This window comes from Delphinus delphis, chromosome 14 (genome assembly GCF_949987515.2).
Source record: "Delphinus delphis chromosome 14, mDelDel1.2, whole genome shotgun sequence".
Lineage (NCBI taxonomy): Eukaryota > Metazoa > Chordata > Mammalia > Artiodactyla > Delphinidae > Delphinus > Delphinus delphis.
In genome coordinates, this window is record NC_082696.1 from 7,582,098 (window position 1) to 7,608,322 (window position 26,225).

A 26,225-nucleotide genomic window follows, 5' to 3' on the forward strand; every position below is an offset into this window, starting at 1 on the left:
TGGCTGGGAGACTGCTGATCTAGGTTTGGGGAGACTTTGCTAGAGCAGCTTTCCTCCAAATGTCTCTTAGCCTTCTATGTGGTCAGTAGGAGAACCTGGAACTATTCTTCTCACAGTGCTGGCTGAAGCCCAGAGATCAAGCCCAAGCACGTTTCATGACTCTACTGCATCACATCTGGTCACCTACCATTCGCCAGAGCAACCCGAACGGCCAAGCCCGAAGTCGAAGGGCAGGCCGTACACTTCAGCCATCATGAGACCAGAGCAGGTTACATTGCTCTGCCCCGCATCAACGGAGCCAGGAAGTACCTTCATGCATTGGAAACGAGGGGGAAGATGTGACTATTTCAAACAATAATCTAATCTACCACAATCCAGTGTCATCTAGATAGCAAAAAATGTGTTGGATCACCAAACCCTACTTTGGCACCTGAACCAGTACTATTACTATCAGCTACATTAGTTAGCTTTGGCTGCAAAAACAAACACCCTCAAATCTCTGTAGCTTACTGAGACACATTTAGCAGACTGTAGTTTACAGGGGAAACAATGATTTCTTGGCCACATTCCACGTCTCAGCTGTAGGTCAGCTGCTATAGCTCTGTTCCGAGTTGTAGCTCTTCTCATTCTGGACCCACGCTGAAGGAACAGCTCCAGTTTGGGATGTGCTGTTCTTGTAGCAGAAGGAAAGAGCAAAAGAGCTGTCAGAAACTCGTGATGCCTCTACAGCTTCTGCTCTGAACTGGTACCCCACCACCGCTTCTGCTTCTTGGGTCTAAAATAGAGCAGCACCTCTGGTGTCAGCGATGGAACAGGCTGGTGTGGGGAGGTAGCTGAGGCTATTGTGATGAGAGGAGGGTAGACCTGCCAGATCTCCTAGGGCCGCTTTGCTACCAAGCAGATTCTTTCTAATTCATTCTAGCTTCACTGCAGCCTAGGATGTGCACCCCTAGGATGAGGTGGGAATTGGAGAGGTCTTGGGGGACGAGGTCATTTACATGGTAATAACTTCTTCCAAAAGTCAGGATTTACCAAAGAGAGGTTCCGTGAAAAGTGTAAGGAGAGCACTGGGCAACCAGCCTTGGGCATGGGTGCCTTGATGTTATTATATCCAGAGAGCAGGGATACCAGCTAAGGCAATGGAGGGTTTCTGAAGGTGTGAGGTGACTGTGGAACCGTAAGGTTTCCTGGTGGTCCTACTGTTGACATGGGCAATAGTTCCTTGAGTTGCCAAAAGAGGAGTAATTGATAGCATTACCCCCAAAACCATAATAGGATCCTGCCTTGGTGCTGGTGCTGAGTTCAAGTCAAATGCCTGCACTACCCACCAGTATTTCTGAGCATTGAAAGAGGGATTTCGCACATTACCATGCTTCGTGGAAACATTAATATCTCTGAAATAGAAAACTATGGTTTGGCCTATAATTTGACTGAATTCAGCTATTAGCAAGGTGTTTTAAACGTCGTTACGTTTTAAAATTCTTTCTCTTTTTAAAGACAATACTTTGCCTTTCTACTTAGGTTGTACAATTTTTAAAGGCTGGAGATGTGTCTCTTAATGGAAATGTACAAAGCCACTTATGAAGTAGTCTTGCCCAAAATGACAAACCTGAACTTGCTTAACTCTAGATCTAACTACCAATTTAGTTATATTTAGCTGTATTCCATCACAGGGAATACAAGACAGAGGGTCACGTTAAAGGATCCGAAGAGATGTAATCAGTGAAATTTAGACTTCAGAAAACTCAACAGAGAGAAAACCCCGTAGCATTCTCCACCGAAGTTGCTAGAAAAAGTTGCTAGAAAAAGAAAACCTATAGATTAAAAAAAGACTGAAGAGGCTCATCAACCTATCACAACACCTATCACTAGGATCGTACGCCCACAGCGGTAGCTAGGATCCTAGAGCAACTGAAGTCCTGGAGAAACCGAAGTCTGATCAAACCTGACTTTCAAATGGAGATCATCTAACTGCTAAAAACTAGAGTTCAAGTGTCTTGGAAGCCATCGGATCCATAGTTCCCGATCATTTACAGTCACAACGATGTAGAGCATTTAAGTACTTCCCTGCTGAAACGATCTCTATCCTGCTCATGAATTCGAAGCGGGTCAGTGGGTGTCGGACCGGACACTCATAGGATGTGGAATAGCAGCTATTTGGGGAATCATCCTCTGGCATCTCAGCAACACGCATGGTAACACACAATGTGCATGGTTAATGCAACATCTTCTTTCATAAGCCATCAGCACACACTATGTTTTCTACACTCTTAAAACCTTGATTTAGATCTTACACATGCTTAGCTCTGGGACTACCTGCAATGTCTTCAGGATACTGATGAACGAATAGCAAAAATACTCATTTGGCCATTAAAACTGAGTACAAATTATCATTCATTTGATCCAGCTGTGCAGACCAATGGCTCGTGTGACCAGAGCAAGCTGAGAGGGCAGTGGGATGTTATTTTCCCTAGAAGCACAGCTCAAATGTTCTCAGTCAAAGAATGACAAGGATCAACTAGTCTTCATGGTTGGAACAGATCACGTTTTATCTTTACCATATATTTTATGACCTGTAAACCTCAAGGTAAATCATTAATCTACTTCCAACAGTGACAACTGGTCAGTTGAAACCTTTGTATACACAGAGCCTACTGCTTGTCGCTTAATGTAAGAGTGAAAGAAGAAGGTAGAAATCCGAAAATAACCGACCAGGTTCTGGGGAGCTAGGAAGCTGGGGAGTTGACAATACAACCCACAAACCCATTTTTATCAGAACGTTTCTAGCAAGACAAACTGAATGCTACAAAAGAAAACAATGTTAGCAATATTAATATTAAACATTTAAAAATTCCTCTTATGGACTTCCCTGGTGTTGCGGTGGTTAAGAATCGGCCTGCCAATGCAGGGGACACAGGTTCGATCCCTGGTCTGGGAAGATCCCACATGTTGCGGAGCAACTAAGCCCATGTGCCACAACTACTGAGCCTGTGCTCTAGAGCCTGCGAGCCACAACTACTGAGCCCACATGCCACAACTACTGAAGCCTGCGTGCCTAGAGCCTGTGCTCCACAACAAGAGAAGCCACTGCAATGAGAAGCCCGGGCACTGCAACAAAGAGTAGCCCTGTTCGCCGCAACTAGAGAAACCCGCGCACAGCAACGAAGACCCAACTCAGCCAAAAATAAATAAATTTAATAAATTTAAAAAAATTATTCTTAAATATTCCTTTTATAATAATCCTTTGTTATTCTGCATTCACTTAGTCTTTGCAGCTAAAGCAAAAATCATATCTTTTTTATATGTTATTCTCTAATTATTCAGGCGTTGCTTCAAATACATGCATATGTCTTCGGCTGCATATCAAATCTTTGAAAAGACAAGAATGAGCTTTTAATACACAGCCCCCTTTTCTCTTAATGCAGTGACACAGAGGCACCCAAAAAGCCTTTGCTGGAGGAAGGAAGGAAAGAAGGGAGGAAGGGAGGGAGGGAGGGCAGATTATTCAGCCTGTCTAAGTCTAAAGGTTGAATTATTACATTACTGCCCAAGCTCTGGTCGGCAGAGATAATACTTCCAAGACTAAATTTAAAGACAAATCTTTAGACTTAAATTGAATGTCAAGAAAAGATTTATAGTTTGTCCAATTAAGATGAATGAATGATTAATTACTATGGGGCCTATAGTAGGTGATTCAAGTATAGTAATTCAAGTAACTTGGTGCAACTATTAAAATATGGACTAAATGACCAATTCACCTCAATTATAATGCTATTACAACTTTGCAATTATTTTTTCTTTAATACACCATATGATTCTTCCCAAGGTTTTTTTAAAGTCAAACTAAAAATGATTAGTCATATATTTGATAATATGTGCATAAGTGACATTAATTCACCCACTTTAACAATACTTGTTACTAGTAATATGCAAGATTACCTCCGAGTAATTTGGCGAGAGATATTTCCCATTGCATTTCGCAATGCTCCTCAGAATTTTTAATGCTTTATCTCCTTTCTTCCGAGTAATCAGCCAACGGGGAGATTCAGGAACCACCCTGGTGAGAAGAAGTCTTTTTTGAGTTATGCCTGCGTATCTCAAAACTTAAAAGTTTATGACTTGAATTTCTCTATTGAAATGGATCTTGCGATCAGATACATGTTTTGGAGATTCTGAGAGCTTAGAACTGGCTCTCTGAAACATAGATTATCTTTGTAAGTTTATAACGGACGGGAAAAAATGCTCACTTGATAATTGAATTATTGCTCATGATAAAAGGAATCAATATTACATTGCTCTTGCAAGAAGGCTGTCTTAGAATATACAGTCCTCAACTACAAAGATGAAAAACACTGGGATTTAATGAACATTTAGGAAAAGGTTAAGAACCCAATTTACATAAACTGGTTTGCTCATCTATTAAAATTAGATTAGAGGATGATTAAAATATGTTCATTCTAACAGGAGTCAAATGCATACACCGGTAGCTTTCTGATAACTTAATTTTCTGATGCTCTTAACATTTTCTTATTCCCCTGAGAATTCCTGAGTCACATTAGTTTGCTTAATAAAACATACAGACAAGCAAATCTTGTTCACTGCATTTAAACTGCGTGTTGAAATACTGGCAGATATGGTCTGTTGCCTTGTAGTTTTCATAAAAAGATTACAAAATAATAAAACATAATTCATACTCTATTTTAAAGGTGTTTTTCAATTTTATTAATTTAATAATAACTATTAGTCAAAAACCAATAAATAATCTCTAGAAATTCGCAAAGCCCACAGCCATTCTGGAGATGTTAGAAAATCTTGCCTTCGTTTTCATGTTGGTTTGGAAGCATAGATTCTACATTTCTGTGGAATAAGAATAGATTTGATAATGACCAAAACCACATTACCAGTAATAAAGGAGGAAGAGAAAGTTGGGCAGCGTGATGGCTAGCTGGATTCCTTGCCAATTGGGGATGAAGTAGGCGATTCCAGGGAGAATGATGATTCCAAGGGTGAAGAACATTTGAATCACTATTCCCACAATCCTCCTTTGTTTTGAACCTACTATTTCTGTCACTGAAGGAAAACAAACAGAGAGGTTAGGGAAGCTCAAGACCAGCTCCAAAACAAACGGACAAACAAACAAACAAACAGACGTTACACCTGTGACGTCCATCCATCAGCGGCGCTAGAATACTATACAGGACTCTCAAAGGTCCCGAAGCTTCCTTAGGCACTGCCCTGATGGGGATGTGCTTCCCAGACAGCTCAGGTCCCTTCCTCTCCCCCTCTTCTCTGCGTTATCAACAAGCATATGCCATCCTCCTACGCACCCAGCCCAGCACCCTTCCGGGTATTCAAAGAATATATGTGTTGGTTTTAGGAAAGCTTAGACGATGACTATTTTGAAAAGTAATTGTAATGATCAAAACATAAATACAATAAAGTGGCTAGATTTTATCACAGTCTTTAAAGATTTGCATATTACAGTCTCTTTAGGTGATTCATCATGGACATTAGATTCTACAGATAAATTTTTCACTATCACAAGAGAGTTTCTATCAAGTGATAATTCTCTCCACAGTGTTGGACCTTTCATTTGTGTGATATTTCTTTGAAAATCACATGAGGAATTTTACTGTTGGCATCCTTTCCTCCCCTCCCCTCCTGCTGATCTGTTTCTATCTGTCCCTAATTCCATTCTGATCATCCTGGCGTATGTTACCTTATTGCTGCCCTAAGATCACAACCAGGAAAACTCACCTAGACTGGGGTCTCCTTAAAAACGCTTCATAGTCCAAAGTTATCCCTTCTGCCCCACCCATCAACCGTCAGTCCCCCCAGCTCTCTCTCTCCTTCCTCACCCACAAAAAGATCTTCAAAGGGTCCCCAAAGTGGGCACCCCAAAGAGGGGCTGTCCAGCAGTAACAGAAGTGAGTGGAAGCCCACAGATCTGGGGTGATAATCAAAGAGGAGGCTTCGTATTTCCCTGGTCACAAATCCACCACGACTTTGAGTGGGTGCCCACCCAAGACACTACTGGAAAGGTAGCAGCCAGGACCTTCCCCAGTAATAGGAGCAAAGAGAAGTTTTTCTTTCCTCACACTCAGACGTCCAACTTTCTAGGTATGGAAGATAGCAAAGGGTTACAAATGAACTTCTCCTTTTCGGGCCATATCTCCTGCACGGCAGAAAGTTCTCCACTTGTGCGGAAGGAATAGAATTAAAGAAATAATATTTGAGAGCACAGCAATGTTATCTCAAACTGTATCACAGAAATACATGGAAAATGCTTTAAAAATGTTTCAAGGGGGAATTCCCTGGTGGTCCAGTGGTTAGGACTCTGTGCTTTCACTGCTGAACGCCTGGATTCAATTCCTGGTCAGGGAACTAAGATCCCACAATCCACATGGCACAGCCAAAAAAAAAAAAAAGTTTCAAGGAACTACTGAAGTTTTTCTAAAGATTAGTCTCTAAGAAAACAAAGCAAGAAACCATGTGATAACCGTATGGCCGTGCCAGAAAGTGGTTCATCCCAGTATTTGGTGAGAGTCCATACTTGGTTCCCAAAACAAGATGGAACTTTAATTTCTAAAGAGTCAGCATCTTGCCCCTGCATCCTCCCATTTGCAGAAATAACGTGGCAGCAGTGAAGCCTCGCCATACTTGCTGGAGGAAGGCTGACCAGCGGGACTTCTCACCCACCTAACCCTGGTTCTCAAACAGACAAGGAGGCGTAGCCAGCTCTTACCAATCACGTAGCAAGTCATCCACGTTCCCTTTCCAAACACGCCTTGTAGGAAGCGGAAGACCACAAACACAGGGAAATTGGGTGCAAATGCCACCACAACACCAGCAATGCCAACACCGAAACAGGATATTAAGTAAATGACTATTCGGCCGTACCTTTTGGAGGAAGAGAAAGGATGAGATTACCTTAAACGTTTTCTTCAACACAATGAGAAGACTCTCACTGCAAGTGTTGTTAAAGTAGGTTTAAGTACAGAATTTGTGTCCTTTATAGGTTCACTATTACCATGTCAAGGATCGCTGAAAATGTTACTCTTTGTTTTAAAGCAAAGCCAGGGCAAATGAAAACATATGCCTCTGAAATGACATTACAAAATTTAAAGCATGGAATGCTTCCTTTGGGATTGCAGTTTCCAAAGAGATGATCCTCTCCATTACAACGTTTTTTTCCCATACAGTCACTCCAGTGGCACAGCTTGGACACTTCCTAGCATTTCTGTGGGTGGGGTCCGAGAAGAAAGGGACAGAAAGAAGTCAAAATGGTCATGACAGCCAGGAGGCCTGGCCTTCTGGCTCAAGTCATGCAACTTTGGGTGAATTCCTTAAACAATTCAAGATGCAGGTTTTGTTTGTTTGCTTGTGGTTTTTTTTCCTTTATCTTTTCTACAGTGAGGTTGTAGAGACCAAACTGAGATGCTAATGTGAAAGCTCTTTACAAACTATCAAGTTCACAATAAATGTGATTTGTTCTTAAGTTTTGTGTTTTACTTTCACCATTTACGTAGCCATTATTAAAGCGCTTAGGCAAAAGACACAGGTCACCGCGGGCAATATTCTGAGAGTCTGATGCTAAGTGGTTCAGTATAGCTGAGCCAGATTATTGGCTGGTGAAGCCCTGTCATCAACGACCTTTGAGAGATTTGATTCAAAGACATTTTCCCATAGAAATTTCCATCAAATTCACACAGCATCTTGCTTCAGAGTCTCCAGAGACACATGTAGTCTCGGTTTACCTAGGTTTTAAAATTCACTCTCTGCCCTTCCCACTCTCCTCTCACAGATATAGGACCTACTAAATTGCTTCTTGTCCTTTCCTTCAAGAACATAAGAGATTGAAGGAGCTGAAAGATGGTCAGCCCCGAGGTGAGGCAGCATTATTCACAGCTCTGTCTTCCTCCCCAAAGTACCGGGTCACATCTGAGGACAGATGCTCAGCCCCTCCTGGAACACAGGTAGGAAAAGCCCCCTCCTTTAGTCAAGTTACTTTAGTTTGAAGATACGTTGATTGGCTGTGAAAGAGAAACATGCCGAAGAAGCAAAACCTAATGCTTAAATTAGGAAGAGTAACAACAAAATGAAAGAAATACATATTGAAAATCTGTAACTCAATTCCAAACGGCAGCCAGTTAGGAAAGAGAGGGTTGTGTGCGGAAGATTAAGGAAGGAAAAATGAATTGAAAAGGCTGTAAGGAGAAACAGTAGGAAAGACACAGATAAAAGACAAGGAGAGAGCACCAGACACAGAGGATTAAGGAGGACGTCACATGCCGAGGAGGGCTGGGGGACAACACAAGAAAAAGACGACAGAGGAAGGGACAGGAACCAAAGGTGCTACCCATTTTGAAGTCCTGGTCTGGTCAAGTGCAGACCACCAACTGCCTACAGGATTGGGGGCATTTTGTCTTGAATTCTCCAATTAACTGCCGTTCTCAGCTCTGCAAGAGACACTCCCAGCCCTGCCCACTGCGAGCAGGGTCACGCTGACCCACTGATGCTGGGCTGGAGTGCTGGGAGCAACAGTGAGCCAGACATGGGGGACAGGGAGAACTGTTAAATCACTGCAAGTCTGTTCATACCGAGAACTGGCATAAAGGAACAGTTAAACAGGAGTACAACAGCCTACATCAATAATGTCTGAAACGGGGATCTCTGAAGAGCGAGCACGACTGTCTTGAATGTATACACTCACTTTGTCTCTGCCACTAACTGGTGTATTTGTGTATTTATGGATCAAATTCTTTTCATGGTTTTTGGAAAACTTTTTTTTTTGCAGAGTTTTTAATTTGTAGAATAAATACAAAAATTTGTTTTAATTAAATGAAACAGATTTGTAAGGGGGCGACCTCATAACTAAATTCATCAAACCGCGATCAGCGAGTCAAGCCGCGATCAGCGAGTTACCGAAGCCCATGGAATCACCTCCACGGCATCCAGCCAGCCAGCCGTGGGCCCCGCCATGAAGTCACGGCCTTGCGGCTCTGTGTTTCCTCTCAGATGCATTCACACCCAAGGGGAGCAGCCCCAACCTTTTGTACAGTTCAAGGGGTGAGGAGACGAAGCTTACGAAGGAAGGAATTAGCGCAGCCCCACAGGTATGAATGTCCCAAGTGGAGGAATTCAGATTTTTTTCCAAAATTAGCAAGAATAGTTTTCTAATAGTTAACATGAAACATCTTCCTCTCCATAGGTACACATCATTTTCTAGATGTAAACTGGCTGCCACACCCATGCCTACCTGTCTGCTGCATAGCCCAAGGTGAATGCCCCGGCCAGGAAGCCCAGGTTTAGGATGGCTTGTGTGAGGTCCAGCATCCACGCATTGCCACACACGAGGTCAAACTGGGAAAACAAAGAAAACACATGGGAGACAGAGACGTGTGGCAATGCTTACCCTCAAGACACCCGATCATCTGTCCAGACCAGTGATCCTTAAACATTTTTGCTCATATGCTCCTTAAACAAAAATTTTAAGTGTATCGCAGATATTTTTACAGTGATATATAAACGTCTTCTTTATCAGTTTCACTATCTGCCATGGATGTAACTTTCAGTACACGACAAAGGCTGACATTTTTCAATCGTTCTTTCAACTGTATCTGATAGAGTACTATAGCCACGTGACGCCTACCACCATCCGGTGAAAACAAGTTCTTCAACAGCCTAAAATTTGACGCTAATCTGTTTTCTCTTTGAATTCTTATTTTCATTTCCACATACATATATCCTAATATTTTTTGTAGAAAATGTGTTTTGTGTTAATGTGTATTATGTTAATGGACAGGCAAATAAATACTTCTGCATGTAATAAATTATGTACATAAATTGACGTTTAATTAACATTTTTTTCTGTGACAATGTTTCTAACTATTAGAATCCTTTCTGATTGGGTTACAACAGTTACTTTTAGAACACAATTGACAAAAACATAACATATGATGAATCTTGAAAAAGAATTATTACTCAGGAGTAAAATTTTGTTAGAAATGCACTGCCCCTTTTCTAGAAGAATGTTAAAAAAAGTCCGGGGTTTTCCACTTAGTTCATGTAATCTGTGGTTGAAGATTTTTTATTACTAGAATGAGTTAGGGCTCAACATCAATTCTATTCCTGTTTTTCATTTTTATAAATTTATGTGCCAAGAAAACTTGTCTGTATAAATAAATTAATGGGAATGGAGAGAGTTTTGTTACAGTATTGTTACTCAATTCTTTTGCTTCCTTCTCAGTGCCAAGATTTACAGAATAATCTATCATCAAAATTATTTTTAACTTTTCTATTAACCAACATGCCATTTAAGACTCCTACAGTCTTGCTGTCAGGAAAGAAATGGAAACCACCAGACTTACAAAAAGTTGTTTAATCAAATCATTAGGGTCATTTACTTTCTTTCTTGGTTACTTTCTTACCAATATTCCAAACTGTCCCACTGTTTGGTTCCCCACAGGTTTTAAAACCCCAGGTCAATACATCGCAGGAAGATGGAAGAGAGGTAGGAGTCCTTCCACGAAGGGGGAGAAGGACGTTAGGAAAAGACCTGTATCCTCATCATGTACATATCCTCAGACAGATCCATTTTGGACATATGTGCGTTGAGGCTCTGAAAACTGATTCCCTTCAAAGTAGCCAGGCCCTCTACCTTGTGATTTTCTCTGCACACCTCCAAATGGTATGCTTGCCTCAGTGTGAAGACCGCTGCTCTAGACTGTGGCACGATGAGAAAATGAATGCTGTTGGAATAGGAGTTGTGAGGGGTCTTATAGATACAGATTCAGAAGCAAACTGTAATAATATTTATTTATAGAACCTGACTTGTCTTGATTCTACAGCTAATGACCTGTCGACTAACACAGCTGGAAAAAAAAACTGGGGTCAGTAGTAGCTGGCTCACTTCACAGACTTACTGAAAAGATTTATGGAGATTAAAGAAGTAAGAATATACACATATATGCATAGTAGGAGTAACTTAAAAGAGATTTATTGTCAATGTAGGTACTGGTTTTCCAAAGCAGAATAATTTCATTTTAAGTAAGCTTGCAGATGATTATTTTATCTGAAATAATTTCCCATTAGAATTAAACATATAAAGGATGCAACTAAAGTATATAAAATCTCAGAGGTCAAACAGGTGATTTAACCGCCAGAGAAAGTATTTTGACACAGAAAAATGTCAGCCAGTGTCAAATATAACCTCTCAAATCCTCCAGCTGAGCTTCAGATAACTTGGTTAACTAAAGATAGAGGAATGCTTTTCATAGATGACACAGCAAGGCCCAGCAAGAGCTATCCTTTTATGAACATACTTAGCTGCTTTTGAATTGCGTGAATTAAAATACCCCGAAATACTCTTTAAACACAAAGATATTCTCTAATATAAAACCAGTGATCTTGGATTTCCCTGGTGGCACAGCAGTTAAGAATCTGCCTGCCAATGCGGGGAACACGGGTTCGATCCCTGGCCCGGGAAGATCCCACATGCCGTGGAGCAACTAAGCCCGTGCGCCACAACTCCTGAGCCTGTGCTCTAGAGCCCGCAAGCCACAACTACTGAAGCCCACACGCCTAGGGGCCGTGCTCCGCCACAAGAGAAGCCACCGCAATGAGAAGCTCGCGCACCGCAACAAGGAGTAGCCCCCACTCTCCGCAACTAGAGAAAGCCCGTGCGCAGCAACAAAGGCACAATGCAGCCAAAAATAAAGAAATAAAAAAGAAATAAATTTATTTTTAAAAAAGTGATCTTTTTCACTCTCCCATAAAAGAAATTGTCAAAAAGGATTTTTTTGTATTTTGTATCACAACAAAATTAATTTAAAATAAATGTTTAGGGCTTCCCTGGTGGCGCAGTGGTTGAGAGTCCACCTGCCGATGCAGGGGACACGGGTTCGTGCCCTGGTCCGGGAAGATCCCACATGCTGCGGAGCGGCTGGGCCCGTGAGTCATGGCCGCTGAGCCTGTGCGTCCAGAGCCTGTGCTCCGCAACGGGAGAGGCCACAACAGTGAGAGGCCCGCGTACCGCAAATAAATAAATAAATAGAATAAAGTAAAATAAAATAAATGTTTAAGTGGTTAAAGGGCTATGATAACTTAGTTTCTAAAGCACTATGATACCATCCAGACCACATATTGTCAGTCCTCTATACTTTGTTTTGCATCTCAGATGCTGGAGGAGTGCAAACTACAATTCTCAGAATCCTTGCCAGCAGGCGTTCTGTTTAGGTTCTGCCAGTAGGGGGCGCTGGTGCAAGATCAGAAGGCAGGTAGTGGGGATTCTGCTTCTGGCTGTGGCAGCAGCACTGGCTCCAACTGTAGCAGTGACAACAGTCAGTGCTTTTAACCACTCCCCGGCTACAAAGGGGCAAATGCTGTGGAGCAGGGCAGGGGTTCTGCAGGAGCTGTCCTTCCTTGCTTTTCTAGCCTTTCCAAAACAGCTCAAACCCAAATCCTTTTATTCAATCCCTTCCCACTTGAAATACCTAGCCTAGTTTCTCTTTTTATGACTGGGAGCCTGCCATCTTTCAAAAGCACAAAAGAAATTAATATAAACAAATTACATACCTTTAAAAGAAATGCACACACACACACATTTAGGTTCCCAGTAGGGAACAGACACTGCAGTCACAAGGATGGAAGGGCTTGGTTCTGACTCTTGCACGTACAGTCAGGAGTCAGACCCCTGCCTCCTGGGGCTGGTGCTTCCTAATCGGCTCTGAGCTCGCTGTCTGCTGCCAAAACAGCTCTGGGTCTGAGATATGTTTTTGTGTCTAGAGAGAGGTTGGCATGTACCAAAGCCAATGAACGTCATAGGCTGAAGACTTTTTCCTGAAATAAAGTACTAAAAGCTGTTTATAGTTACCAGGGAGACCTAAAACCCATCTCTTGTCAAATTTAACTAAGTTTGAATCAAAGACACAAGCATTTACGTCTGTCCTAAGGCAATCTTCCAAGAACAAGGGAAGCATCTCCTTTTTTTTTCCTAAGTGTACATATTTCCTAAGTGTACAAGTTATTTTTAAATGCTCATAAAATGCTCATAAATCCAGGTGTACCCATCCTGTTAATTTTCTTTTAAAGTCACTTTTATTTAAATTTCAAGTCATTTTTACACAAAGAGAATTACTCCCCTTCGCATGAGCAGAAAGCCAATCTGATAAAAGATTCAAACAACTGTTCATGGAATGCTGGAAGGGATCACATTGCTTCATTCTGCAGAAAGCACAACTCTAGCCTAATTAGATACTTTCGAAGAGCTTCCAACCAAGTGATTTTTTTAGCTTTTCCTAGTCATTAAAATCCAAATAGACATTATGTTAACTTGGGTTGTCGTGATAAAATGCTGGAGCAGGTCATCATCAGATCTATGCTCAAGTTTTGATTTCTAAATTATCCTTAGAACCAGAGTAACAGAATATCTTCCAAATACAAAGGCCAAAGGTAGGAAATAAGGTAAAAATAATGCAGGGATGCAAGAGACTTAGGACCTCAGGAGGGGGGCTTGCCCGCTCCTGAAACCACAGGGAATGACCCCTGATGACCGGCAGCTGGCTTTTCCATAGATGTCTCGTTTAGCCTTCTTGAACAAATTCTCACGTGAGAGATTCTAAGTTTAGAGGAACATCACAGTATTTGACTCCAGTGTGCCTTCGGTTTGACCACTGGGTGTCGGGTGCCTCTGGCTACACTTAGCACTGGCCAGACAATCACACGTTGACCCCCATGGATGGATTCCATTTCTAATCAACAAGCCGCCACCACAGAGCCTAATAATGGTTAAAAATAGTGTAATCATAAAGAAAATCATTTGGGTTGGGTCTCCATGAGGGGGAAGGATGTCATTATTAATTCTAGTTTCAATGAAAATTTCTTTAACATGATCCGATAGCATTAGCTGGGTATCTTAATACCAAAAAGTTAATGCTTTTCTGATCTGTATGAAGCATCATGATGAGCTGCAGGTATGAAAACTAACCATCAGGTATTTACAGCTTCCAATGGTGGGCCTGGCATCATGCAGACGAGGCTGGGAGCAGTACCAGTGATGAGCAGGCTTTGCTTCTGCCTCTGTGAGGAGCTTATTATACGGCTTAGAGAGCCAGGATCAATTCATGGGCAGCAAATGCAGAGGAATTGAGATCTGAATGGAATGGGATTGACTATAAATGCGTGAGGGCCTCAGGGAAAGAAAGGACTGCTGGGACCCAGAGCCGTCACATTCGTGAAGAAGGTGGGACATAAACAGATCCTTCAACAAGGAGTTGCATTTAGACGGGAAAAAAAGGGAAAAGAAGGGTACTGAGCAGGGCGATGGGCAGCCAACGCTCAAGGACAGAAGCGTGCGGGCCAATGAGGTTCAGATCTGCCTGCAGCAGTGGAGGTGCCAGGCTCAGGTTTGAAGCTGAAGAAGCACCTGTGTCTGTGCCCCCAGCGGGGAAGGGGGCGCAGGTCCCGCAGGGACAGAGTTTCTTATTCAGGGCACCAGAGGCATCGAGAGAGCTCACAACAGGGAGGAGGAAGTTCTAAAAGCTAGAGGAAGAGTCTGGAAGGTTGCAAATGGAGAGGTCCAGAGCAGAAGCCCTGGTCCCGGGACAGAACGAGATTCCAAGGAGATGATAGCAAGACTCAGAGACGAGACAGGAAACCCAAGAGTCTGCAACAATCACTTAGAACAGGTGATTTCACAGGCATAAAGAGGCACCACTGTGTGATGCAAGGTTTATAGAGCATCACCTGTCATATCAGCTGCTCTCCAAGGTGGATAATACAAATAATGCCTCATCATTTATTAACTGAAGACCTTCGTGACTCACCCTCAAATCAACATTCAAGCTGTTTTATTTCTTTGTAGTGAAGACAAGCAATTACTCATCTGAAAATGTTTACGATTTCTCTAAATAACTGAGACTATGTGAAGATGAGAGGAAGATGACAGGCTCTGAATCTGGACAGATCTAAGGGCAGAGAGGAACCGCGGCTCTGGAGTCAGCCCAGGTGTCGATCTAACACTCCTAGCTTTGTGTCCCTTGGTGATTTTCTTAGTGTCTTTAACCCTCTGTGTCCCTATCTATAAAATGGGGGTAAGAACTGGACTGATGCTGTCACTCAGGTAATATATGTAAAGTACTTAGCCCAATGCCCGAGATATTAAATACCTAATAAACGTTCCCAATTGCATTATGATTACTGATCTAATGTTGATGATAATAAATAGCATAATGAATGGTTTTATTATTTTTTTAATAAATGTATTATTTATTTTTGGCTGCATTGGGTCTTCGTTGCTGCGCACGGGCTTTCTCTAGTTGTGGCGAGCGGGGACTACTCTTTGCTGCAGTGCGTGGGCTTCTCATTGCGGTGGCTTCTCTTGTTGCAGAGCATGGGCTCTAGGTACGCGGGCTCAGTAGTTGTGGCTCGCAGGCTCTAGGGTGCAGGCTCAGCAGTTGTGGCACACAGGCTTAGTTGCTCCACCGCATGTGGGATCTTCCCAGACCAAGGATCCAACCCATGTCCCCTGCATTGGCAGGCGGATTCTCAACCACTGCACCACCAGGGAAGTCCCAATGAGTGGTTTTAAAATGTGGTTTTCAACACTGACTGCTCATTAAAATGACTTGGAGTAAGTGAAAACAAGCCTAAGCTCCGCTCCAGACCAATTAAATCAGAATCTAGTCTAACAAGAAGGTGAGTTTGAAAACCACTCGTATGGAGCTTATCAGTGATTTACATGCCTGCTGGCGGGTAGTTAATTTTTGCACATTGTACTGGGTTGAATAGTGTTCTCCCCACCCCTCCCCCAATTTATGTCTATCTGGAACCTCAGAAGATGATCTTATTCGGAAGTAGCGTTTTTGCAGATATAATTAGTTAAGATGAGGTCACACTGGATCAGGGTGGGCCCTAATCCAATGACTGGTGTCCTTATAAGAAGAGGAAGCAGAGGCACAGACACACACCTGGGGGGGTCACCATGGGAAGACATAGGCAGAGATTGGAATGATGCATCTACAAGCTAAGGACCACCAAGGGTGGCCTGTGTGTTTGCTTGCTAGGGTTGCCATGATGCAGTGTGGCTTAAGCAACAGAAATTTATTTCCTCACAGTTCTGGAGGCTCGAAGTCTGAGATCAAGGTGTCAACAGAGTTGGTTTCTTCTGAGGCCTCTCTCCTTAGCTTGAAGACAGCTGTCTTCTCCCTCTGTCTTTACCTGGTCTTCCTCTGTGTGTATCTATGTCCTAATCTCCTTCTAACAAGGTCATTAGCCACTTGGATTAGGGCCCACCTGAACAACCTCACTCCAACTTAATTTCCCCTTTAAAGAATCTGAAAAAGAGTGGATATATGTATAACTGAATCACTTTGCTGTACACCTGAAAATAACACAACATTGTAAGTCAACTATACTCCAATATAAAATAAAAATTAGGGGCTTCCCTGGTGGCGCAGTGGTTGAGAGTCCGCCTGCCGATGCAGGGGACATGGGTTCGTGCGCCGGTCTGGGAAGAACCCACATGCCGCGGAGCGGCTGGGCCCGCGAGCCATGGCCGCTGAGCCTGCGTGTCCGGAGCCTGTGCTCCACAACGGGAGAGGCCACAACAGTGAGAGGCACGCGTACCGCAAAAATAAATAAATAAATAAAATAAAAATTAAATTAAAAAAAATAAGGCTTAGGGAAGCCATTGAAGGATTAAAAAAAAAAAAAGACTCTATCTCCAAAGACAATCACGTTCTGAGGTGCATATGAATTTGGGGGGGTTATATCTTCGCCCATAACAGCAGTCAACCCTGGAAGTTACCAGAGAGGTATGGAGCGGATTCTCCCCTAGAGCCTTCGGAGGGAGCAGGCCTTGCTGACACCTTGCTGGATTTTTGTGTTTTCTAATGCAGGTCCCATATCTTTACTATTAAGACATAGTGGGCTTTGCTGTTATTCTCTCTTTTTACCTTTGGTCTTTTGTAAATAACTGCAAGCAGGTAACATCTTTATTTTAATGATATTTATTCTGGTTGCAGATTAATTGCTATTGATTTCTTAAGCTATATCTCAAAACAACATACCCACATTTTCTGATAAAGCTGATTTCTAAGAAAATAAGAATAATGAATAAGGAGGTTTACAGTCCTCAAAGGGAAAAATGGCTAAATGCAGAAGGACAATGTAGAGAAACAACTAAATGGGGGATTAAGCTCATAATGAAATGCATCTCTATGAGCATTTTACTAGAAAATGTTTTACTAGAAAAAAAGTAGAGATTTAGAAATACATAGGAGTTTGGTAAATCATTCTGTTCATAATATTAAATGACTTAACACAGTGGTTCTCAAACGCGCGGGCCAGCAGCACAGCATCATCCGGGAACTTGTGAGAAATGCAGGTTCTTGGGATCCAGCTGCAACCCACTGAATCAGAAACTCTGGGGTGGGACCCAGAAACCCGTGTTTGAACAAATCCTCCAGGGGATTCTGCTGCATGCTCGAGTCTGAGAACCACAGAATCTAACATGTTACTTACATTAGTAATTTTTCAAATTGGGCACTGCTGTGGACCCCACCTCACTCCCCCTATCCCCCTCCCCACCTGCAGGTTCTCCTCCTGGTAGAGACTGAACACCTAAGTTTTGTTTCTAGGTCTGTTTTCTAGGGAATATAAGCTGGAAAAAAAGATATAGGACCACTTCATAAGATTTTGTTAGAATAAGTAAAACGACTTAAAGAGATACCCTAAACGTAAAGGATTTCACTTGAAGAATGCAGTTAAGAATAAAGCCACAACGCCCCATTGCGCCTGAGCCTTCTTCCGCCTGCATTCTCTTCTCTCTTTTCCTTTTTCCACAGCCCAGCCCACCCAGGTGGAGGGGAAAGCAGAGGCTTCAGAAACAAAGCAAAGAGGGATTAGAAAATAGACAGTGAGATAAAGGGGCTGGACAAAGAGGAAGGCACCGGGAGGTGAAACCAACATGGTAACTGAGACGGATGCCCTGCAGGGCTGCTCTGCCCCACGTGACGGTGCAGCAGCTGCCTTGTATGCTGGAGACTCTCACGACGCGGGTGGGGCTGTGTGTACCACCGAACGGCACAGTTGGTCATGGGTGGGCCGTGTCTATCTAAAGGGGTTGGGTTCAAAGCTGAGGAAACCACGACCTGCTCAGGCAATAAGACTTAAGAAATCCACATTGGCTTCCAACTGCCAAGGGCCACAGAGATCCATATATTTATGAATTCCTCTCTCTCCCAATTTCCAGCTAAAAGGGCCCAACCAATACAATCCTAAAAATTGCAAACCACACACAGAAACTAGAGACATGTCCTGCCCAGAGACCTAAAGCTTCGGGAGTTTCAGCAGAAAGCAAAGGGGGTCTGAGTCCAGCCAGGTGGGCACCACCTGCTGCCACAGAACCTGGCTAAGGGAAGCAAGCCTGTCGGGGAGCTGAGCAAAGACACTCAACCCTTGTCCCCTCCCCTCTCTATGCCCCTCACTCACAGCTCCTGGGCTGGAGCCAAGCCTTGAGGAAGTGGGAGGGTTCTGGGCATCCAGCTGGTGCAGGAGCCTGCGGTGTGGGCTGCCGGCGATCTGCTGGGAGGGCTGGGCCTGAGTTGCACGCATGTCTAGAGGGGGTCTGCGGGACAGATACTCCAGGGTCAGCTGCTGAATGGCTGGAAGCAGAGGCGGTTCCTTCCTTGCCCAGCTGTCTTGTGCAGCCATGTCAACCCCCCACGAGGAGAAGCTGCTAGAACTCTCTGAGCCCAGGGAGGCCTCCTCTTGATCCCATGCAAACCAGAGAAGAATCACAGTCAGTGGGAAGCGGCAGAACTGAACAGACACCGCGTACTCCTCACCAGGCTCCGAGTCGGCCACGTGCCCATCTGCAGACACAAGCAGAGGAAAGCGCCCAGGCTGGGGCAAGGCTCCGAAAGTCAACCGAGAACCATCTGAATGTTCGGAGCAAATGGTTCTCGGTGATAAGTGGCTGCAAGAAACAGGATCACTAAGAACCCTAATTCAGAGTTTCGGTGAGACGCCAGGGGCCATCACATTGATAAAGTAAGAGTGGTTCGTCGGGGGAAAAGGAGCAATCTGCAAAAAGGAATTGCTGGAGATTAAAAGCGTAACTGCTGAAATTACAAACAAACGGAGGCAGTGAGTAGCACTGAGGAACGCTGGGGACGAGCGAGTTAGTGACTTCGAACATCCGTTTGAAGAAGTTTTCCAGGAACCTGAGAAAAAAGGCAGAGGAGATACCTGAGAGAAAAGAAGAGAAGCACAGAGCAGTCCAAGGTGCTAACGCTGGTTTTTCCATAAATGGGAACCCATAAGGGGGGAGGAGAAGTTATGATAAGGTGCAGAGAGAAATTCTGTGAGTGGAAGGAAGATTTGAGCCCAGTGACCGGCAGGAGAGGTCCCACTGCATTGTAAATACCTGCACTTCAATCCCCATACCCACCCTCGCTTCAGAGACCCCTGAGTGTGAGTAGGGGGCCTGGAGATGAAAGATGTGTTTCCTCTGTACTCAGCACCACAGGCACCTGAGCTTCCTCCCTCTGTCCCTGCCCGTGTCCCATCGCACACCCTCCTGCCCCTAGCTTGGGATTCAGCTTTCTCTGGGGCGGTTAAGTCAGGCATTGGTCTATATTTATTGATATGGAAAGAGACCTACACTTTAGTAGATTTAAAAATCAGGTTACAGGGCTTCCCTGGTGGCGCAGTGGTTGAGAGTCCGCCTGCCAATGCAGGGGACGCGGGTTCGTGCCCCGGTCCGGGAAGATCCCACATGCCGTGGAGCGGCTGAGCCCGTGAGCCATGGCCGCTGAGCCTGTGTGTCCGGAACCTGTGCTCCGCAACGGGAGAGACCACAACAGTGAGAGGCCCGCGTACCGCAAAAAAAAAAAAAAAAAGAAAAAGAAAAATTTAATCAGGGAAGTGAGAAAATGAGGAAACAAAGGAAGGCAGTCAAGCGAGACAAAATAATAATAGTTTGGCCATAAAACAAAATCAAGGGCTACAGTTCCTCCTCAAGGGCTACAGATAATATCCTGAGCCATATCCTTGAGTTGTTTTGCAGATACTAAAGCCTCCACCAGGTGGAAGAAGTTAACTATATACTGACGACCAGCACGTAGACCAGTTGGAAACAGAAGGCTGATGATGATGATTCCAGAAATACCACCGTTACCTCACCACCAACCAATTGGAAGAACGTTCATGAGCTGATCATGCACCCTGCAACCCTCTCCCTCACCTTGCCTTTAAAGACCCTTCTCTAAAAGCCATCAGGGGGCTTCCCGCCTGCCGATGCAGGGGACACGGGTTCGTGCCCCGGTCCGGGAAGATCCCACATGCTGCGGGAGCGGCTAGGCCCGTGATCCATGGCCGCCGAGCCTGCGCGTCCGGAGCCTGTGCTCCGCAATGGGAGAGGCCACAACAGTCAGAGGCCCACGTACCGCAAAAAAAAAGAAAAAAAAATTCTCTGTGCCAGAGAATATTCAATGGAGAAAAACAGTCTCTTCAGCAAGTGGTGTTGGGAAAGTTGGAGAGCCGCATGTAAATCAATGAAGCTAGAACACACCCTTCACACCATACACAAAAATAAACTCAAAATGGCTTAAAGACTTGAATATAAGACAAGACACCATAGAACTCCTAGAAGAGAACATAGGCAAAACATTCTCTGACATAAATCACACCAATGTTTTTCTTAGGTCAGTCTCCCAAGGCAATAGAAATAAAAGCAAAAATAAACAAATGGGACCTAACCAAACTTAAAAGCTTTTGCACAGCAAAGGAAACCATAAACAAAATGAAAAGACATCCTATGGACTGGGAGAAAATATTTGCAAATGATGTGACTGACAAGGGATTAATTTCCAAAATGTGCACTCAGTTCCTACAATTCAATAACATAAAAGCAAACAACTCAATTGAAAAATGGGCAGAAGATCTAAATAGACATTTCTCCAAAGAATACATACAGATGGCCAATAGGCACATGAAAAGATGCTCAGTATCAGTAATTATTAGAGAAATGCAAACCAACACTACAATGAGGTACCACCTCACACAGGTCAGAATGGCCATCATTAAAGAGTCTACAAATAACAAATGCTGGAGAGGGAGTGCTGAAAAGGGAACCCTCCTACACTGTTGGTGGGAATGTAAATTGGTGCAGCCACTATGGAGAACAGTATGGAGCTTCCTCAAAAAACTAAAAATAGAGTTTCCATATGATCCTGCAATTCCACTCCTGGGCATATATCAAGACAAAACTATAATTTGAAAAGATACATGTACCCCAATGTTCATAGCAGCACTATTCACAATAGCCAAGACATGGAGACAACCTAAATGTCCATCAAATGGGTAAAGAGGATGTGGTGTATATATACAATGGGATATTACTCAGCCATAAAAAAAGAATGAAATAACACCATTTGCAGCAACATGGATGGACCTAGAGATTATCATACTAAGTGAAGTAAATCAGACAGAGAAAGACAAATACCACATGATATCTCTTAGATGTGGAATCTAAAATACGACACAAACGAACATATCTATGAAACAAAAACATGCTCACAGATATAGAGAACAGACTTGTGGTTGCCAAGGGGGAGGGGGGTAGTGGAGGGAAGGACTGGGAGTTCAGGGTCAGCAGATGTAAACTATTATATAAAGGATAGATAAACAACAAGGTCCTACTGTAGAGCACAGGGAACTATATTCAGTATCCTGTGATAAACCATAATGGAGAAGAATATATATATGTATAACTGAATCACTTTGTGTACAGTAGAAATTAACACCACTTTGTAAATCAATTATACTTCAGTAAAATTTAAGTCTTTGTGCCCAAACTAAGCTTTCTCAGGAGCCTCTGTAGATGGCCTCTTCCTCCGTTTGTGTCTTGTGTTCACTTTGTTTATTTTTTGTTCTTTCGGTGGTTTGTATTTGAGAGCCGGAATAAGTGGGATTTGACAATAGAATTATATTCATAACATTTCCAATTGTTTAGAATCAGGGAAAGAGGCTTGAGAAAACAATCTCAGCAGAGTCTGGGCCAGGATTTTTGGTTAGAGCACTTCAAGGAAGTCTGGGACAATGGGATTATTGACTAAACTCCACCTGGAGAACACTGCTTTGCAAGTGTTTCCCCATTGTGACTACTGAGTTTATAATGATAATATTTGACCCAAAGCACAGAACAAACTTTGTAATCTATATTACTCTGAACACTATTTCTAGCGCACACACACACACACACACAAAAAAAACAGTGTATTTCCCAAAGTCCTTAAGATGCCCGGAACTGCCCTTGTCCAGGTGTTGGGGGTGTTAGAAGGAAGGCTTGAAAGGCATCTCAGCTCCTTTCCCAGGACTGAGATGCACTCTGACGCTGTTAGTTCCAGGGCACAATTAACGTATCATCCAGGATTGCCACTCTAGTTCCTCATGGGACCCAAGACCACATTACCATTAGTTGTTCAAGGTCCCACACTGAAAATCTTTGCTTCTTACTACATTTTAAAAACAAGTTGTTTTTCCTTATGATTACTTGGAGCTATTGAAACAAACAAAAAAAAATGTAGATGGACTTCATGAAGACCCTGTTTTAAGGCTCCTTAAAGCAGATGTCAGGGCGGGTAGTGCCTTGAACATGCATTAACCAAATAAGCAGGACACAGCAATACAGCAGCTCAGCAGCCTGGCCATTTGAGTCCAGACATCCAGGTGTTCAGGTGAATAAATATAGAGATAATGGACACAGCAATACAGCAGCTCAGCAGCCTGACCATTTGAGTTCACACATCCAGGTGTTCAGGTGAATAAATATAGAGACACAGCAATACAGCAGCTCAGCAGCCTGGCCATTTGAGTCCACACATCCAGGTGTTCAGGTGAATAAATATAGGGACACAGCAATACAGCAGCTCAGCAGCCTGGCCATTTGAGTCCACACATCCAGGTGTCCAGGTGAATAAATATAGAGATGATGTCTCATCATAGGTACTCTGGCAGGCTTCACATCTGGAATCTAGTGGCTGAAACTCATTTTTACTGACCCCTAATATTTACTGAGTACCCTAGAGTCAAGCTTTCAATTCGTCGTATACACCATCTCATTTAATCCTCCCAGCAACCCTGTGAGGTAGACATGATTATTACCCTCATTTTACAGATGAGGAAACTGAGATTAGGAAGATGAGGAAAGCAGTTGGAGGTTACATGCTCGTCAGCAGGTGGGGAGAAGGCTGACCTGAAACGTCTAACTCCTGAGTCCACCCCCTGTGACACCCCATATGCCCCGACCTGCCACCCTTGCAGCCTCATACCAAGAAATGCAGTTTTTAAAAGTTGCCGGGGGCTTCCCTGGTGGCACAGTGGTTGAGAGTCTGCCTGCCGATGCAGGGGACACGGGCTCGTGCCCCAGTCCGGGAAGATCCCACATTCCGTGGAGCAGCTGGGCCCGTGAGCCATGGCCGCTGAGCCTGCGCGTCCGGAGCCTGTGCTCCGCAACGGGAGAGGCCACAACAGTGAGAGGCCCGCGTACCGCAAAAAAAAAAGAAAAAAAAAAAGTTGCTGGAATATACGTTCTTCATTTAAGCAGGTGCAAGTGATCATTCTTTAACTACTTTTACTTGGATAGATGTATATACTGCAGCAAATATCCAAAACTCTCTTGTTCTGAGTTTTTTTTTAAACCCTTGGCATTTTTCTTTAAACAAATGTTTAATAATTACTTAGACTTCATTAAGCGCTCTCTTTTCAGTAGGTGAGCTACTACTTCCATCATATTTTTGCCAACTGAATATTGCCTCATGCTTGCAGTAAAATTTTCTGCTACTGGTCTAACATTAAAAAGATGTTGGTATCACACCATACTTTTGCTTTCTCTTCAAGCATTACTCTAGCAGTTTTATATTGCTCTTAGAACCAATTGCTTGGCAGGGGCAGGGTGGGGGGAGTACAAGCTCTTGAGTACAAGAGGTATGTATGCATCTTGGTCCTAAAATTATGTTTGTTTTGCAAAGGAAGGAAGGTTCTAGAGTAGAGTGTCACCTTGACTGTTTATGTCTTTTTATTGGCCCAGAGTAGGCTGAACGGCAGGAAAACAGATCATTGCTAAGACTGCACTGCTTAGGTCGAAATGACAGGGCATTTCCGAAGGGCGGTGGTGCCGACTGGCTGCACTCATGTGGACCTGGCTGTTTGTGAGACCCCGCTTCAAGCCACATCAAAGGTCCAGGTCTGGTCTGATAAGTTTCTGGAGAGAGACGCTGCCACCAAGGTGTAAGGTGACCACGTGGTCTTTCTCACAGTGCTGTCCACCAACCCACCTGGGGAAGCGTTAGGTGCCAGACTTCCAAAGCGAGCCACTCAGAAAATAACGTGCACCCACTTGGTCTGTCCCTCCCGGTGTCCCTGGGAGGCAGAGATGCTCCAGCCACTGTCACTGCAGTGCTTACAAGTGAAGCTGGACACGAGACAGACATTCATTTATTTTCATTACTTAATTCTTAAACCAGAGGTAGGCACCCATCCTAGAAAAGGCCTGAACGGCCTTGCCGCTGCCAAGTCTTTTTCTCTTTCTTGTGTCCCTTCTCGATCCACATCTGCTCCAAACTGGATACTGCAGCCCTCACCGACGAGCCCCACGGTCCCGGGATGGTGTAAGTCCCGGGAAACGCCCCTGTCAGAGGCTGGCGTCCTCTCGCTAAACTGGGGGGCTTTGGGTGACTTTGGGTAAGCCAGGGGAGAGTCCTCTGTCCTGACAGATATGGCCACACTGAAGGCACGTCTGGATCTTGTACTCTGCCCAGTCTGAGAGCAGCAAAAGCAGCTAAGCACAGTGAAAACACTTGTCCAGGAGGCTCCCGGTGCCAGGCATGTTGTCGTGCAGTGAGAAGGGAGCAGGGCTAGGCTCCGGTTTGCTCGAAGCTCCCAGCTGAGCACCGGTGATGCAGTATGTGAAACAGAATACAAGGTGGAATGTGTTGAAATCTCACAAGAGAAACACAGAATGCTACGCAAGCACAAAGCAGAGAGAGATGCAGTCCAGCTGGGAAGTACATGCCAGGAAAGGCTTTTGGAGGAGGCAGTGTTGGAGCCGGGCCGTGAAGATCTGGTTGTGTTTTGACACACAGAGATGAGGTGGAAGCCAAGGGAACAGGGTCACCAACGAGATACAGGATTACGCATGGGGCAGGATTGCAGTACGAAACTAGATCACAGAAAAACTGGACCATGAGTCTTAATAGCAATGGGCATGTTGATAGCTCTATACGGTTTCTAAAGCATTTTATTATTAAGTATTCTATTTGATTCATACAAAATATGAACTTAAGATTCTTATCAGGTTTTATTTTCATGAAGCTTCAAATGAGGGAATAAATGCGAGTGTATTTTAAACACTGTAAAATGTGACATGAAGTAAGATGTGAGTACTTACTACTAATGATTAGAACGTATTAGAGAGTATAGTATAACTAAGTCAAATGTACATGCTTTGATTAATTAATACCAGCTTCCTTCTAACCTAGCTTGATAAATAATAATGTAAGATGGGCTTCCCTGGTGGCGCAGTGGTTGAGTATCTGCCTGCCAATGCAGGGGACACGGGTTTGAGCCCTGGTCTGGGAGGATCCCCCATGCTGCAGAGCAACTAGGCCCGTGAGCCACAACTACTGAGCCTGCGCATCTGGAGCCTGTGCTCCGCAACAAGAGAGGCCGCAATAGTGAGAGGCCCGCGCACCGCGATGGAGAGTGGCCCCCGCTTGCCACAACTAGAGAAAGCCCTCGCACAGAAATGAAGACCCAACACAGCCACAAATAAATAAAGCAAACTGTCAACAAGTAAAAATAAAATAAAAACACTATTATAGAAAAAATAAATAAAATAATAATAATGTAAGAGCACTGACAACACCTGGTTCTGACGCTGCATCTCCACTGCTTTCTGTGATTCGTTTTTAGAAAGATAGGGTTACAAGGGGACATTCACATGGTTGCCCAGATATAGGACTAGAAAGCCTGAGCCTTCCTACCCAAGGCCACACATCATGGAGCAGAGACGAGCATTCCCTGCTGTGCGTGCTCTGAACCCCTGCCCCACGGAATCGGTGTAAAACCGAGTCACTTTGCTGTACAGCAGAGATCGGAACAACACTGTAAATCAACTGTACTTCAATAAAAAAAAAAAAAGTGGTGGTTTTAAGTCACTA

At 43.8% G+C, this 26,225-nt stretch overlaps 1 protein-coding gene across 5 annotated transcripts in view; it reads right to left on the reverse strand.

Moving 5' to 3' along the window:
- Positions 1-26,225, reverse strand: part of SLC22A3 (solute carrier family 22 member 3) — an 88,237-nt gene that overhangs the window by 38,628 nt on the left and 23,384 nt on the right. For all 5 annotated transcript variants that reach the window (XM_060029682.1, XM_060029681.1, XM_060029683.1 and 2 more), the window contains exons 2-5: positions 9,260-9,363; positions 6,746-6,900; positions 4,902-5,070; positions 3,940-4,057 (exon numbers count right to left, since the gene is read on the reverse strand). In XM_060029682.1, coding sequence (XP_059885665.1) covers positions 3,940-4,057; positions 4,902-5,070; positions 6,746-6,900; positions 9,260-9,363 — 546 coding nt within the window. The remainder of the gene's footprint in view (positions 1-3,939; positions 4,058-4,901; positions 5,071-6,745; positions 6,901-9,259; positions 9,364-26,225) is intronic.